The following is a 16,221-nucleotide window of genomic DNA, read 5'->3' as shown; positions in this document are numbered from 1 at the left end:
TGAATTAAAAATTGCTCCTGTTATTTATACTGTAATCATCATTTTTTGAACCAAGTTTAACGAGAGGCGGGCAGAATTGGCTTCTTGCCTTAGACTCGACTTTGAAAATTCTAGGAAGGAGTTTGGAGCCCCTGAAATTGTTTGAAAAGTTCTAAAAATTTGACCCAGTATAGTTCATTTATCCTCCCTTCACTTTAAAAACATTAAGTCCTGCTGAATTTCCGAGACGAAGCGACATCGTCACTTCAAGCGTCAAAAATTTGATTTTTTGTGATATTTCAATAATGATCGCACAGTCTAGCACTAAAAAATGCTGAGAATTTCCTAAGTGTGACTCATTTAATTTTTAACGCTGAGTCCATAAATGACTTCAGTTTTTTCTTTACTCCCACAAACTTTTCGGAACATCGAGAATTCGAGATATTCATCAAAAAACTAACTTCTTTTAGGAAAATTCTATTTCCCGGGAGATTGATGGATCGTAAGACGAACAAGGGTCATTTTCGGACTCAACAGCTCAAAATACATTTGAAATCATGTATACTAGGTCTAAAAAATTTTCCCTGCTGAGCCTGGTGACAACTGGGCAGCATTTTGCAAAAAGGAACCAAGAGCATTCAAATGTCGCTAAGATTGTGCAACTTTGTTTGCCTTGCAAATATACACAGATTATGTAAACAAATTTTATCTTTACTCCCACTATACTATAACTTGAAGACAAAAATTACCTTCGTAAATATAATTTAATGCATGATTTCAGTAATTTTAATGAATGAATATAAGATACACAATCTTAGCAACATTGGAATACTCTCGGTTTCTTTTTGCAAAATGCAATCCAACTATGTCCCAATCAAATGGCTTAATCAACCCCCATGTGAAGCTGATTCTTTTTTTTTTTTGCACCTGAAAATACAGGAAAATCATCTTAAGAAGAGCCTAACAGGGCTAGGCCCACTTACTATTAGCTGCTGAAGCCGACATTGGCCTTAAATTTTTCCTCTGACCTTACAATATCCCGAAAAATCGCGTTATCCAAAAAAAAAAAGAAACATTTTTAGAAAATATAATTTTCTGATAAAATAGTGCTTGATGAAGGGAAAACCAAGACCTGCAATTTTAAAAAAGTGAATTTTTTGGTAGTATCTGTAATTTTTGAACTCAGCAACCCTGAAGAATCCTTAGAAATTTCTTTTGCACGGTTTGAACATTCAATCTGATTTAATAACACCCAAAACCGCATTTTTGACACGCGAAAATCGATCAGAGCGCGTTGGACAGAAACTTCAATTGCTCATAACTCCAGGAACGTTTGGTTCCTCAGCTTAATGGATCACTTGTTGGATGTGGGAAAAGACAAACAATTTAAAAAATCAGTTTTGATTCAAATAAAAAATTGAGATCTTTGTGTATCCTTCGTTTAACAGAAATTTTCTAGATTCAAAAACTGAAAAAAGCACATATGTTAACTCGAAAATGTGATTTCAGGATTTTGATCTTTAGGACCTTAAAGTATGCAATTTTAGAAAATTTTTCGTCTAAACCGGACCTCGATACCTTTCTTCGTTCGAGAGATGTCGTCTAAACCGGACCTCGATACCTTTCTTTGTTTGAGAGATGTCGAGGTTCACAGGTTTTGACTTCCACCCCCCACCCCCACCCCCCTAGCGCCCCCCAAAATTTTTTGGGGGTCTGAAAATTTGAGAAAGGAAGCGCTCAAGTATGAATAATCAATAGACAAAGGTTGAGGAAATTTCAGAGGGGGGGGGGGGGGAGCGAAAAACGCCGTTTTTGCATCAAGCTCTTAATGACCAAAATGACACAGTAAATGACATCTCACAATACACTAGATGCACATTTTGAATTACCTTAATCCTTGATAATCAGAACATGGCCGCCTTTTGGAATTTTTAATAACCTTAACCTCCAACTTAAATTTTTGATGTACATTTGAAGTTCATAATAAATTACTTCAGGCGCACTGTGCATGGTAATCAGCTTCAAGAATCAGCTCATTCAGGAGTTTAACATACACAAAAAAAAAGTGACGTTGATTTAACATTTCGGATATAAAGAAAGTGCAAGAACGTATACAATACTGGATTACCCGCTACAGCAGTTACTTTAGCAATGCCAAGAAATAAAACAAGATGATGTAGCATGTAATTCAGCATTTTATAAGTTCTCGCACACTTTTTTTTCATCCATAATGTTAAAAGAACTTCACTGTTTTTCAGGAAAATTCTGAAATTTTTAGCACCCGCCAATTAGTTATGAGCAATTTAATTCAGATCTGTGAGCAGAGGTGGAATATACAACATTTGTTTTCGGATATTTTAAACAAACCTGCTCTTTGATTTGATGTTGCACAAGTGCATTGATCAATTCAACAAAAAGTTGGTCATCAATGAATCCAGCTTCACGATCCCCATGGACTTTGCCATCATAGTTTTTAATTAATTCCTCAATGAATGTTCCATCGTGATCAAGAACTTCATCCCCCATATAAGGAATATTGTGCAAAACAGTTTCATCTTCCACCTGAAGCACAAAAAACAAGAAGGAAATGTTGATGCGGTAAGTGAGTGCCAATTTGGCAAACAAAAGCAAAAATTTCCAAAAACAACCTTTAAGAAATAGCAGGTATGGATTGATCTGAGCCCTCTATCTGCTCCAAAACAGTATGAAATATGTTATCGCACAAAGTTCAATACTTTTTGGCTCAGGTCGTACGTATGCTTTTAAAACAGTATGAATAAAATACTCAATCGGCTGGCCAAAGTTCAGTATTTTTCTTGAGAATTGTCTCCTGCTTAAATGAGTGATGCAACAATGCAAAATTTGTGTATGAAAAGCCCTTGCAGCAGCCTTTTTATTTGACTCGGCTAAATTTTGAAAAATCACTAACGGGTCCACCACAATGTGTAAAAAAAGATTGGTCACTCAGATTAATGCTTCATAGAGCTACGTGTAGATTCATGTCAAAACCTTGTTACCTATCCTACTCTCGCATGAAATAGAAACACTATTTCTGTAGATGAATTTTTTTTTTTTTTTTATTTTCATTAATTTTCTTCAAAAACAGTTTGCAATATGTAGGTAATCTGGAGTCATTTTCATGAAAATCAGTTCATTGTGCAATGGCATATGAAGGCAAAGGAGGAATGATACACTTGAAAAATCTACAAGCAATCTTTCAGCATGCATTGGAGACAAATACTAATGATTACAGTAAGAGCATTGTGGCAGACACGTCAGTGATTCTTCAAAATTTAGCTGAGTCAAATAAAAAGGCTGCTGCAAGGGCTTTTCATACATAAATGTTGCATTGTTGCATCTCTCATTTAAGCAGGAGACTATCCTCACGAAAAATACTGGACTTTGGCCAGCCGACTGAGAATTTTATTCATACTGTTTTAAAAGCATACGTACGACCTGAGCCGAATAATATTGAACTTTGTGCGACAACATATTTCATATTGTTTTGGAGCACATAAAAGGCTCAGATCAATCCATACCTACTACTTTTTTAGTTTATATAAAAAATGCAAATAGATAAAGAAAAGGGACGGCTCCTGCAAGGGCTAAACATATTTACAAGTCATGACTGTTGCATCACTCAAAAATGAAGGGGCCTACATTCGATTTGCAGTGACATATAATTTTTCATTTTTTTTTAGAAGTAACAAGACAATTTGGTTCACTAAGTTTAAGACTTTGATCAGATTCTGTACCCCTTTGCATCTGAAAGTTTTTTAAGGTGTTTTGCAGTTTATATCAAGTGGTTTTCGGAATGATGTGAATCTCAATTACAAATTTGGCTGGAGAGAGAGAAACTAAAAATAACATTTTCAATGAGCAGAACTGGGACTTCTTGTTTGATCAACCAAATATTAAAAGGGAGTGAAAGTTAAAAGGAGGTTCTTGCATCTCACAAACAAACATTTAGACAAAAACAACGAACATGAAAAACAAATAAGACACTCCATATTCTTACTGATGCAGGTTGACCTTATTCTTAAGACCGAATCTCGGGCGCGACCCGGCGATGGTGCTGTCGACAGGTCTTAACAACCCTGACTGTCACTTAAATTGTAGCAGAGCAGGATACAAATCTTTACCATAAAGTTTTGTTGGATTGGAGCCCATGTGTACATTGTGGGAATAGCTGGCACAGCATTAATCAGTTTGATTGGACAACCCAATACTCCGCCATCCAAAAATGTGACCTCTGCCTTTTTCTTAGGGGCCACCGATGGCACATTGGAATCGGCCCGGTATGACCAGATTATTTTTGTTTCATGCCAGCGTCTTTCTTCTTTCTCCAGCAATTCTAAGGGCACAAAAAAAGAAGAAAGGGAATAGGATAGTGTAGCTGATTTTCTGTATTTTAGCAGGATCCATTGAAAAATCGATAAAATGTTGGAATACCAATCATAATTGTGTTTCTAGCATTTCTTGGGGGCATGTGAAGGGCATAAAAATGATTTTGATCAAAAATAAATTAGAAAGCCTCAGTATTACTACTGGTGAGTTTCAAATCCAAAAAGGAGGGCTCTACCTGAGTTTTACCATGTTTGAAAAGTAAAATCAAATCAGCAGAAAACGCAAGAACCAAAAAGATTATTTTTTACAATATTGAAAGGCAAAACCTTGTTTTTTTCTTTGATTCTTAAAAACCCAATGGTAGGCTTTAAAATTAAGATGCCATTATGCAACGCTTCCGCACTATCGTGCTTAGTTGAAGAATACGGTATTTTGGCCAGGTTATTGCTAATCTATACTACAGTACTTTCTCTCTATAACGAGAACTCAAGGGACCGACCGATATTCTCGCTACAGAGAGATTCTCGTTATAACGATAGTTGATATTTAATATTGGAAGTTCGAGGGACCGACCGATTTCTTCGTTACAGGGAGATTCTCGCTATAACGATACTCGTTACAGAGAGAAAGTACTGTAAAAGCTCCGAGACCTACTAAATTTGCATATCTGGTAACGCGTACTTCCAGCGTTCTACCGGGCCAATTTTCATGATTTTTTCGGCTATCAACAGAACATCGTCTCTAAATGAGCCCGCTTTATTCAAATTTTAAAGATAGATGATTACGTAGCATGGTGTCAACGATCATGGTGTCAACAAACAGTTTTTCTAAGTTTTTGTTGACACCATGATCATCCAAAAATAAAAAATTCTGACCCTTATGAAAAATGATCACGACGTCAACGAAACTTAAAACTTGCCTCAATAACACCTTTTAAATTTCAAGTCTTGTTTTTCTTGTGTTATTTACTCGAACCTAACCTAACCTAACCTGACCTAACCTAACCTTACCTAACCTAACCTTACCCACCTTTACCTAACCTTACCCAACTTTACTTAACCTTACCCAACTTTATCTAACCTTACCCAACTTTACCTAACCTTACCCAACTTTACCTAACCTTACCCAACTTCACCTTACAAGACCTATCCCACTTTCACAGAGCTTAACTTTCCCCGCCCTTATCCTACATAACTTTAACCTTACCTACTTATTCTAACCGTACATGTCCTGACCTAAACTAACCTAATCCAACTATACGTGACCCAGACCTCTCCTGTACACTTAATTTTTTAATTTTACTCACAAGGAAGAAATTTTTCTGTTTGTTGACACCGTGATCGTTGACACCATGCTCAGGGCCCATTTTTGCGTTTTACTGCCTGATCACGACGTCAACAATCGTTGACTCCATGATCAGATTTTTGGTTTGTTGACACCATGATCGTTGCCACCATGCAACGTTACCATTCAGATTTTTTTATATTACGTGGTAAAGTTGCAAATTCTCCCATTTAAAAAATGTAATTTCTTATTTTTTGTCATAGTTCGTTTGAGCATTCTACTGGGCCAATTTCCATGATTTTTGCCGTTATCGACAGGTGATAGTCTGCAAATGAGCCCGCTTTGATCAGATTTTAGAAATAGGACCCGGGTTTTTTGAAATGAGAGTAGACCAAAGAGCTTAGAAAGGGGGGCACAATTTGAAATTCCCGCCAATGAAAAATGACGGCAATTTCAAAAGCGGGAAATCAAACGAAGCGGAATATTTTGAATTTTGGTCTGTTTGTAGGGTGGCCAAAATGAATGTTTCCAGCGACAAAAATTGATTTTTTCTAAGTGATTAGTAGTTGAAAGTCACCTTTGACTTTCATTCATACTCATACCTGCTGGCCTGCTTAACCTTAGCAATAACTGTTGAGAGATCCAAAATTCTTTGTGAAAATACTTTTGCAATTAAATGCAATAAAATTATTATTTTTTAACTAAAATTGCAAGGTTCTTACACCATTCGGTTTGTAAAAGTAAAAGTAAACATTCCATAAAACCTATTCCACGCACGAGAAAGGGGGGCAATTTGGAGTATAAAAGAGCCTAGGGTGCTGTATTAGAGCAGTGAGGTGTTAATAAGGACTACCTCAAAATTTTAGGGCGATTATGATTCGTTAGATTGCTGGAAACAAGCTTAAAACTAAATATGATAATAGAGATATATTCTTCAGGTGCGCTCTTCCGACACCACGTGTTGGATTTACCTACTTGTTTGTTATATACCTATTCTCTCGGTACTTGGATGTTAACTCACACAACCAATTTCCGGTCGTAATGTTAGACTTGATTCCTAAAAAAATGGCTCAGAATTGCAATTTATATCATTTTTTGCTGAGTTTTTTAATGACTTACATTTCCTGTACAAGGGTGATTACATAAGTTGCAAAATGGCAGCAAGGCCTTCTGCAAGGTCGTCTTCAAGATTTCAGCAAGTCACAAGACCTTGGAGCAAGATCATTAAAATAATCATGCCAACCGAGAGTCTGTCACTCAGGGGTGTTTTTTTTTTAACGCTTTGAGTGCCTGAGGGACACTGGCCAATGGTAGAGGCATATGCTAGAATGCAACAGTAAAGTTTTTGTTTTGAAGGGTGTAAAAGAGGTTATTGATTTCAGAAGTCAAAACTCATGTCGAAAGTTTGTCACCAATGTGTCATTGGGCTATTTTTCTGTGAACAAGAATAGCATGTAACTAAGCAAATGTTCATTGATGTTTATTTTACACTAATGCCACTTTGGAAAATGCCTGGAGTTAATTACATTAGAAGACTTAAAACTTGCTTTGAATTGGGCCTTTTGGACACCCTCTGTGCAGTGCCAAGTCAAAGTTGGCCCTCATCAATAAAATGGGAAAGTATTCGAAGGACCAACTCGATTCATTAGAAAATGACAAAATAGAAAGGTTAATAGTACAACTGTGCAGTTATATACTCATCATAGAAGATCAAATCAGCGAGAGATAATGAAGGTTACTTCCCGAGAAAGAAGGAAATTTTAAAACTTGATTTGAACAAAAGTCTGTGAAGAAAAGGGGAATATGAGAAAAGGTAATACTGATTGGACGAAGTGTCGTACCTGCCATGCTTTTGAGATTGTTGTTCCATGCTACTTTCACTTCATCTGCTCTTTTGAACCTTTTGACTTGGCGTAAGCGCATGTACTCTGACTTCACTCGCTTCCGCCATTCTCCAGAAACAGAGGATTTACTACCAGACATGCTGTAACAAAATCAAATACAAACTATGATACTCAAAGACATGAGTAGTGGTGATAGTTTTTCATTTTAGATGCTTCTCATGATTTTGATTGATAGTAGTGTAGACTGGTGTAGACTGGTGTAGACGTTTATTCAATCTAATTCACTTGAAGAATTGTCTAATTTAACTATTATGCATTTTTCTAATTTTGAATGTTAGTATTAAGTTTAATCTAAGTTGACCCGTTTGTTTGCCTTTTGGCGCATTTTTAACGAATAAAGTGATTTCTATTCTATTCTATTCTAGTAACTCTCGTTGCTTTTTTGAAAAGCTTCAAAACACTTTCAGCTTCATAAGTACGAGCTATTGACAATGCAACAGATGTTCATGCCTTTATGGTGAAGCTAAAAAAAACATGCCTCCCAATGGCTACTTTGTACAATTGTAGTTCTTGTATTGTAAAAAATAGATTATAATTTCGCGTACTTACTGCGCTATTTATCAATTTTAGGGGATGCGTTTCGGGGTCGAGATGGCCCCTTCATCAGCGGGCAGTGAACAAACCTGGTTGTTTTCCATTCCCAATCCATGCGCTGGTGCTCGATTGCCATGTTTCAATTGATTCAGGGGTGCAGAATCTTCCAAGCTTCCACATTTTCACTCGCCCACCAAACGCCTTTCCACATTTTTCTCACCAGTTTTCGACAAAATTTCCCACCAATCTTAAAAATATGACGTTTAACTTCCGTTTACCTATGATTTACGACTTTTGGCCTCTTAAAATGTTCCCTCCTTCGACATTTTTGGGGTTTTTCCACATATTCACGCACCGGGGTGAGCGCGTGATCGGGCACTTTCCGCACTCCTGGAAATAGGATATTATTTGTACCCACCAAGTCCGTGTTGAAGTTGGTTTTTCAATTCAATTCAATTTATTCACTTTCTTCAGTTTAAAATGTACAAAAATAATTACAATCAACTTCCCTCATCCGTGAGTTCAACTCGCGTGGATGAGTCAGTTAAATTGAATTGAATTGAATTGAAATTCATTGAAACTTGGCAATCGAGCACCAGCACATGGATCGGGAAAGGAAAACAAAACAGCGTAAGTTCACTGCTAGCTGATGATGGGGCCATCTCCACCCCGAAACGAGTCTCATAAAATCGTTAAATAGCGCAAGTGAGTATACGAAATTTTATCTCTTCTTTACAATATTGTCTCGTGACTGTCCTACAAAAGTTTCTTCCTTGTATTACTTCATCATGAAGAAAGTAACAATCATTGACGTATGGGGAGACTTCTCTATTATAAAAGTTTGCGTAGTATCAGATCATAACCAAAGGTTTTCCTGTAGTACAATGAAGTAAAAAAGAAATAAGTAGGCAATGTCGCAAGCTGTATGAAAAATTTATCTAGTCCTGAGATAAATTTGTTTTTTCTCTCCGTCCTACTTTTCCCCCACTGTTCCTTAAAGAGCAACTTCAATTTCTTCAGAGCTTCATCCTACTTTTCTACTTAACTTTTCCCAGTTGTATTTATTTATGTGAAGAGACAAAAATGCTATGAAAAGCCAAGGAAATTATAATGAATCTGGCTAGAGGAATGTTGAGACATGGAGAAAACCGTTTAAATCAAACTGAAATGTTTGATGAGGTTTTGGAATTGAATAGGATACGAATTGTCTGCTTAAATGTCTTTCATTTCGCCCATTACAGAACTCAATGCCCACTAATTGGATAGCATTTTGCAGTTCGGAACTATAGGCAGTACAGTAGGTTTTCAGGAGAGCAACTTTTGCAAAAACCATTGGCGTTTTCCCTCAAAACGATCAATGTTGCGGTTTGATGGTTCATTTTATAGCTATGGAGTTCCTTTAACACCCTGTGTTGACAGATTCTTCGAAAACAGCACACTATTGCCAAAAATTACAAAAAAAGGCTATAGGTCCTTATTGTAAAATGAAGAATCCGGGGAAGCTCATTTTGCAATTAGGAACTATAGCTTGTTTTAGCACTGACTGCATAGGGGAGACGACCCTGGTGTCACTATTACACACGGGAGGGTTAACCCCAATAGAGAAAACACCCCTTCCTCCCATCATACGAGGATGGGGAGGGGGGGGTGCATTGTCCCTGCTGAAAGATATACTACCAAAAACAGGGTGTGCCAAAAATATGGATACCTACCGACTTGCTAATATTTCGAGAATAGTGGCAAATATTAACATGCAATTTGGACGGGAGGGCTTATAGATTCGATTGACATGAATCGATCGAAAAATGAAAGCGTGAATCGATCGACAAATTACTGAAAAACCGGTGTCATGAATCGATCGAAAAGTTGGAACAAGAACCGATTGACGTGATTTGATCGGCACTGATTCGCTTGACGACCGTGAATCGATCTAACACCTGCGAATCGATCGACAAACCCGTGATTCGTTCGAAAAATCCGTGAATTGATCGATAAACCCTTGAATAGGTCAACAAACCCGTGAATCGTGAACTTTTGAAAATTCGAAAATCCAAGATTGAGGATGTAGCCTAAAATGCTATCTCGGCTCTTGTTCGATCGATCATGCTGATTTTCGGTGTCAGTAGGTAGGTATTTTTGGACGGGAAACTCGAATTTCTGGTCAAATTTTGAAAATTCGAAAATCCAAGATGGCGGATGTGGCCTAAAATGCTATCTCGGCTCCTGTTTGATCGATCTTGCTGATTTTTGATAACCGAGGGTATTTTTGGACGGGGAAACTCGAATTTCTGGTCAAATTTTGAAAATTCAAAAATCCAAGATGGTGGGTGTGGCCGAAAATGACCTTACTTGAGTAAGTATCCCCTGGGGGATCTTTCATTCCTCGAAGACACGCGTTCAAAGGGGAGCTCAGAAGAAGCAACCTCAAACTTGTTTTTCATGGATTGAAATGCGAAAAATATCGGAGAAAATTATTGTGGCTTATGCGCAGTAAATACTTCAAAAAATACAAAAATCAAAAATTACTGAACAAGCTCATTGTCGAAATTAGAAAAAAATTCAATTTTCGAAACTCGGCAAGGAATTCGAGTTACCCGTCCAAAAATACCCCCTGTTACCGAAAATCAGCATGATCGATCGAACAGGAGCCGAGATAGCGTTTTAGGGCACATCCGCCATCTTGGATTTTTGAATTTTCAAAATTTGACCAGAAATTTGAGTTTCCCGTCCAAAAATACCACCAAATACCAAAAATCATCAAGATCGATCGAACAAGAGCCGAGAATGCCGAGATAGCATTTTGCCGTCCTTCCTATAGTTCCGAATTGCAAAATGGGAAATCCGAGTTTCGCATTACGCAATAGGGAACCATGGTATAGGTCCCAATAGATCGTATTTCATACATCAAATGGGTGAGATTGTATCGATATCGATTGGTTCAAAACATAAACATAGCCTCAAAAGTAAATTCAGAAATCTGAGAGAACGGGTCTTTTGTAACAGATTTTTTATTCTTTTGAGTACCAGATGCCAATGCGAAGTGAAATTGTCAAGAAATTTCTCATTTTCAGCTTTTCCAACTAAAATCCTTACAGTTTGATTTGAGGTTACGTTCTATTGTTTCGAACCAAACGATACATCGAACCGTTATCGAATACGGTCTATTGCAAAATGAACCTCGCGTGATCCTGCGACAGCAAATTTTTGCGGGGTCGCTGAAGCGGGATAAAAATCGTTTTTGAGGATTTTCTTTTTCTCAATAGTAAGTAAATACCCTCCTGATACGGAATTCATCATAAAAAAAAATCGAAAATTTGACCCTAGTTCCTCATTGCATAAAGCTGTTCAATTATACTTTATAACTCCAATGATAGGCAGAGCCTAATTCGAGAAATTCACGGAAAATTAGTTGTTCCTCTGAGATTTCATGCTTCACTAGGTATTTCTTCTTCGGGCCTTCGTTGCTCTGCCTCAAGTTCACCAAGAGATTGTTTGAAGTTGATGATTGATTTTCACATTAGACTTCAAATTTTTATGTTCTGGAGTACAAGAAGAGCCGCTCACAGGCGATGATTTTTAATCTTCTTAAATATCATTCCTGGCCAAAAAATTTTTTTGCAGTGTGGATCCACACTTCCTTCCGTTTGTGAAGGTTTAAGTACTCTCTGCTCGTTTTTCAAAACGGTTCTGAGATACAGGAAGTTATACTTTAGTGCCTTTTTCTTCTGCTTTTGTTTATTATTTTCTTCTTTTGCTTATTTTCTCCTTCGTTGTCTTTCATCTTCTTGTTAATTTGCATATCAACGGAGAGTGGTGGCGGTTAGAATACCACAAAGTAGGCGATACTCAGTCACGGTTTCATACAGGATTTCATACAAAGGATGTAGGATATACAGGACAACACAAGATGGACAGGAGAACATGGGACGGACGAGACAGCAAAGGATGGATAGGCTCGGTTCCGTTTCATTATTTTTTGTTATTAGTTGAAAATAGGTTACCTGGAACAAGATGACAACAGAAGCAGAAAAACGAACTATATATCTTGTACACTGATTTTAACTTGAGATCATAATGGTATGTCTGATAAAATCGGATAATTAAATCCACTGTGCTTCTACAATGGGTGTAAAATATTCTCTTCGCTTGGTACATCAAGAGTGGCGGTAGCCACCCCCGGTCGAGGAAAATGACGTCCTACTAAAGTCCCGATAACAAACTGGTGGCCGACACTCTTAGTCACAGGCAACTCCCTTAATCTGAAAATTCGATCAACAAGTATCACAAGGATCTGTATTCTTATTAATTAAACCACTGAACTCGGACTCGTGAGTCAACACTTTTCTTTTATTTCCTCATTTCAGCAGTCTTTAATAGTCTTCTACGGTCTCTCAGCTTTATGTTACATCTTTAAATATTTCTTTAAATGTCTTTACTTTCCCTCACAACGAATTCCACAAATCTTTCACCTCTATTCAAAAAGATTATTAAAAGTATAAATATATCATACATTTTAAATGATTTTCTTTGGCACCAAAGAGCAAATTCAAATTTATGGAAATTTGATTTCCAATTAGAGCGCTATGAAAGCGGCTTACAAAGAACATAAAAAACAGCAGACGCAGCGTTGCCTGCAGAATCATCTGAGTAATTTTCTCAAATTGGAAGCAATGCAATTCAGTATCGATTTTCACGGCGAGAGTTATCATTCCTTCCATTTGGATAGCTCCCATAAGTAAGTTTTGAAGCACCTTAGACTGACGTCAATATTAGTTTTCAGACAGAGTGATTGGAATCTGAACTTGAATGAATAATTGGATCATTTCTCATAATCATATCGATAATCCATGATCGTTGATCCAAGTCATATCATTAATTAGCATCGTTTCTCCACCTTTAACTGAAGGATCCTTTCCTGGCAACATTTAAGGGCGACGCAACTCCTCTCTTTTTTCTAACTTTCCCTTCGTATCACTGACTCCACTGTACTCCATTTCCCTAGTTGCCCGTTCCGCACAAATTGCGTCACTCCAAGACATCATCAAAAATGAAATGGGGGTTTTGTGAGCGTGTTCCAGACCACATTAGGTATCAAACCTGTTGACATTTTTGGTTGGAGAGTGAAACCCATCAACAGTCCAGTGAAAAGGCTACTGGGCTCTGATTGGTTGATGAAAACACCAACTTCGTTGACAGGCAGGACAACTGTTTACGAATCTCGTTAAAAGTTGACGAACATAAATTTGCGTATTGTTGGACATCTCAGTTAAAATTGCCACCATGATATCTGAAGTAAAAAATGGAGCCTTTCGACAAAAGTCAAAATACATCTGCAACCTCATTGTAGAAATTTATGTCAGCATGACAAGAATCGAAAATTAATACATTGCACAGCACAGATAGGGATGCTTAAGGTGATTCGCCAAGCTCAAGAGGCGTGGTCAAACTGGCATGTGATGTATCGCATCGATGAGTCGAACGTTCAGTAGAGATTCCTTCCTGAGCTCCGAAGGTGGGGTTGACAAAAAATCCTGCCGAATTTCCATCGCAAACTGTCTGGTGCGCAATCGGGAGCATCGATGTTTCCTTTCTGCAGACTCACTGCACTTTCCACGCGCCGAAGGATTTTCTGTCAACCCTCGTCTTTCGGGCCAAACAGGAATCTTTTAAACTCAAACCAACTTAAACGCCCTTTTCTTTAAAAAAGGAAAATCTGAACGATTTCTATTCTATTATATATATGATTAGGAATTTTTTTTAAGTAATTAAGACCATAAGGAATACAAAAAATACAAATAAGGGGCCGTCCATAAATTATGTAAGGCTCTTGAGGGGAGGGGGGGTCTTTAACAGCCTTATGGTGCCTTACGAGGGGGGAGGAGAGGGCTTGGCTGAGCCTTACGTCAGCTTTGTGGCCTATATTTCAAGAAAATGCAAAAATCCATTTATCGTCAGGTTGATAATAAAATTCAAGATGAAACAGAGGAAATCAGGAAACCACCGATTGCCGACCGATCAACACTTCTCTACTCCGTGGGATGATGAGTAGTGACTTCATCCTTAAGTATGTCAACTTTATACTTTTAACTATTTATTCTAAAGGTCAAAAAAATCTTCAATTTTGCTCCGTATTTTTGATTATTAAACTAATTATATCATTCATCTTTCCTGTGAAGTTACTCCAGAAATTTAGTTTCACTAATAAAAATTTTTGCTTAAAAATATCATTGTTTTCTATCGGAAAACGTAATGCTTCGATCTGCAATAACTGAAAAAAAAAGGGGTCAATTGAGCCTTGCGTAATTTTTAGAGGGGGGGAGGGAGGAGGGTAAGGGATGCCTTACGGTGCTGCACAAGGTGTAAGGGGGTCTTAAAATGGGAAAAAGTGTCTTTCCTAATTTACACTAAAGGATGTTAACTGTGCACTATGTTACATTAATTTCAGTCTGGAGTCTGCTTTTTTTTCTCAGAAATAACAAGTTCATTGGCAGTCAATAAGTAGTCCTAGACCTTAGATCCAGAAGTTTCCCTGAAGCAAGAGAAGCCCTTTTCAATTACCTACATGCATCAAAATGCAACCCTCACTCTTCCTCCAAATACCCTACGCTGCATTCATAAATATGTTAAGGACATTAGAAAGGTGCCCCTAGGTGGACGCGAACCATAGATCTAACGTTCACATGACGAACGCTTTGCCGCAGCATTGCGGGCAACGGCAGAAACTGGGGGAATATGCCGGTACATAGGTAAGGCATATAAAGTTTTTTCTTTCTCCACTAGAGCTGAGAGTAGAGACGCATCGGTGAAATGCTGTTGCTTACTGATGATCTGCGGCAGGATTTTTTGTCAACCCTAGCCTTGCAGCCAAGCAGGAATCTCTGCTTAACTTAAACGCCCGCATCGATTGGGTAAAAAATCTCAGCACATTTTGAATATTTAGCAAAAATACGCACTAAAGCCCCTGCACTTAAGCCTAGAGAATCATCCTGAACCCAAAATTCAGAGAAACGAAAGCAGATACGTATTAGGAAAACACCTCACATTTGATAGCTAAATTAAATGCGAGGTTATTTTCCGAACATTATTCTGCTTTCATTTCTCTGAATTTTGCCAATTGCTGGATTTAGAATGATTCTTAAGGCTCATGCACAGGAGCTATGGTCCTTTCTTTTCTTAAAAATTCGAAATCTGGCAAGATTTTTGACCGAATCAATGCGATATAATGCATGTCAGTTCGACCATGTCACTTGAGCTTGATAAATCAGCTTAAGATAGGTGAAATTCTGACATGACAAGGGCCCGCTTAAAATAACTTGTCCTTCTTCGTAATATGGGCGTTATGGGCTTATTCCAACTCCGCTCAGAAGGACAAGTTTACTGAAACGGGCTCTATGACTTAGTTAAGGTGGCTAAAGTGGACTTGGGAACTTACGTTTATCTCGAGTAGGCTAAGCGCTGCGCGGCACGCTATGCTCAAGTTTGAGTTAGACGGGAATTGAGAATTCACATTTGATTTCAATTTTCAATCAAATATAGTAATACCACACTTGCACAATATTCGAATTATCAAATTTTCAAATTACCAAGGCGAAATGAGTAAAAAACAAGCAAGGATGGCAGAATGGAAGGGACACTCGCATAGAATAATAAAGCTAACGCCAATAGAAGGGACACTCGCGTAAGCGGCCGTTGTGACTTGTCTCTGGTTGTGACTCTCGCCTGCTGTGTGGCTGTGTGCTGCTGTGTCCAGATTTGGTTAGGTCTCGTTGCCCTATGCCCTATACTTTTCTGAACTTCTGAACCACAGATTAGTCCAGATCGCTCACAGATTAGTGGTAATAGTAGGGCCCAGCTAATTGCAGGGTTGCCAAATGTAATCAGTGGTGCCAAAGAAGAGTCTAATGTTATGTAAGTGTAAAAGTCACTGCCACAGAGTAAAAGAGTTTGAGTATCAAAATTAATGTAACGAAAACGATTTCCACAGCCTCGTCGTGCTCATGCTGGCCAGATGACTGATAAAATCACATGTGATCAGCTACAGTTAGAGTGTTACAGTTGGCTATTGCCGCCATTTTCATTTCTGAATGTAAACAATACCCGCCAGCTCCAGCTCAAGAGCTCCAGGTCCCTGTTCTTCTTCTTCGTCACGAAATCTGCGAGAGTGTCCTTTCTA

The 16,221-nt window shown here is 38.0% G+C and overlaps 1 protein-coding gene across 1 annotated transcript in view; it reads right to left on the bottom strand.

The window, feature by feature from the left end:
• The window catches only part of E(z) (histone-lysine N-methyltransferase E(z)), a 76,298-nt gene extending 60,521 nt beyond the window's left edge, over positions 1–15,777 (bottom strand). Inside the window, exons 1-4 of the mRNA XM_019049863.2 lie at positions 15,481–15,777; positions 7,452–7,594; positions 4,122–4,333; positions 2,347–2,541 (exon numbers count right to left, since the gene is read on the bottom strand). Of these exons, the coding sequence (XP_018905408.1) occupies positions 2,347–2,541; positions 4,122–4,333; positions 7,452–7,593 (549 nt within the window). The 5' untranslated portion in view covers position 7,594; positions 15,481–15,777. The remainder of the gene's footprint in view (positions 1–2,346; positions 2,542–4,121; positions 4,334–7,451; positions 7,595–15,480) is intronic.
• Positions 15,778–16,221: the final 444 nt, after the last annotated feature.

The sequence above is a fragment of the Bemisia tabaci genome, chromosome 2 (genome assembly GCF_918797505.1).
Source record: "Bemisia tabaci chromosome 2, PGI_BMITA_v3".
Lineage (NCBI taxonomy): Eukaryota > Metazoa > Arthropoda > Insecta > Hemiptera > Aleyrodidae > Bemisia > Bemisia tabaci.
Note: the sequence above shows the minus strand (reverse complement) of the source record. Positions and strands in the feature narration are given on the sequence as shown.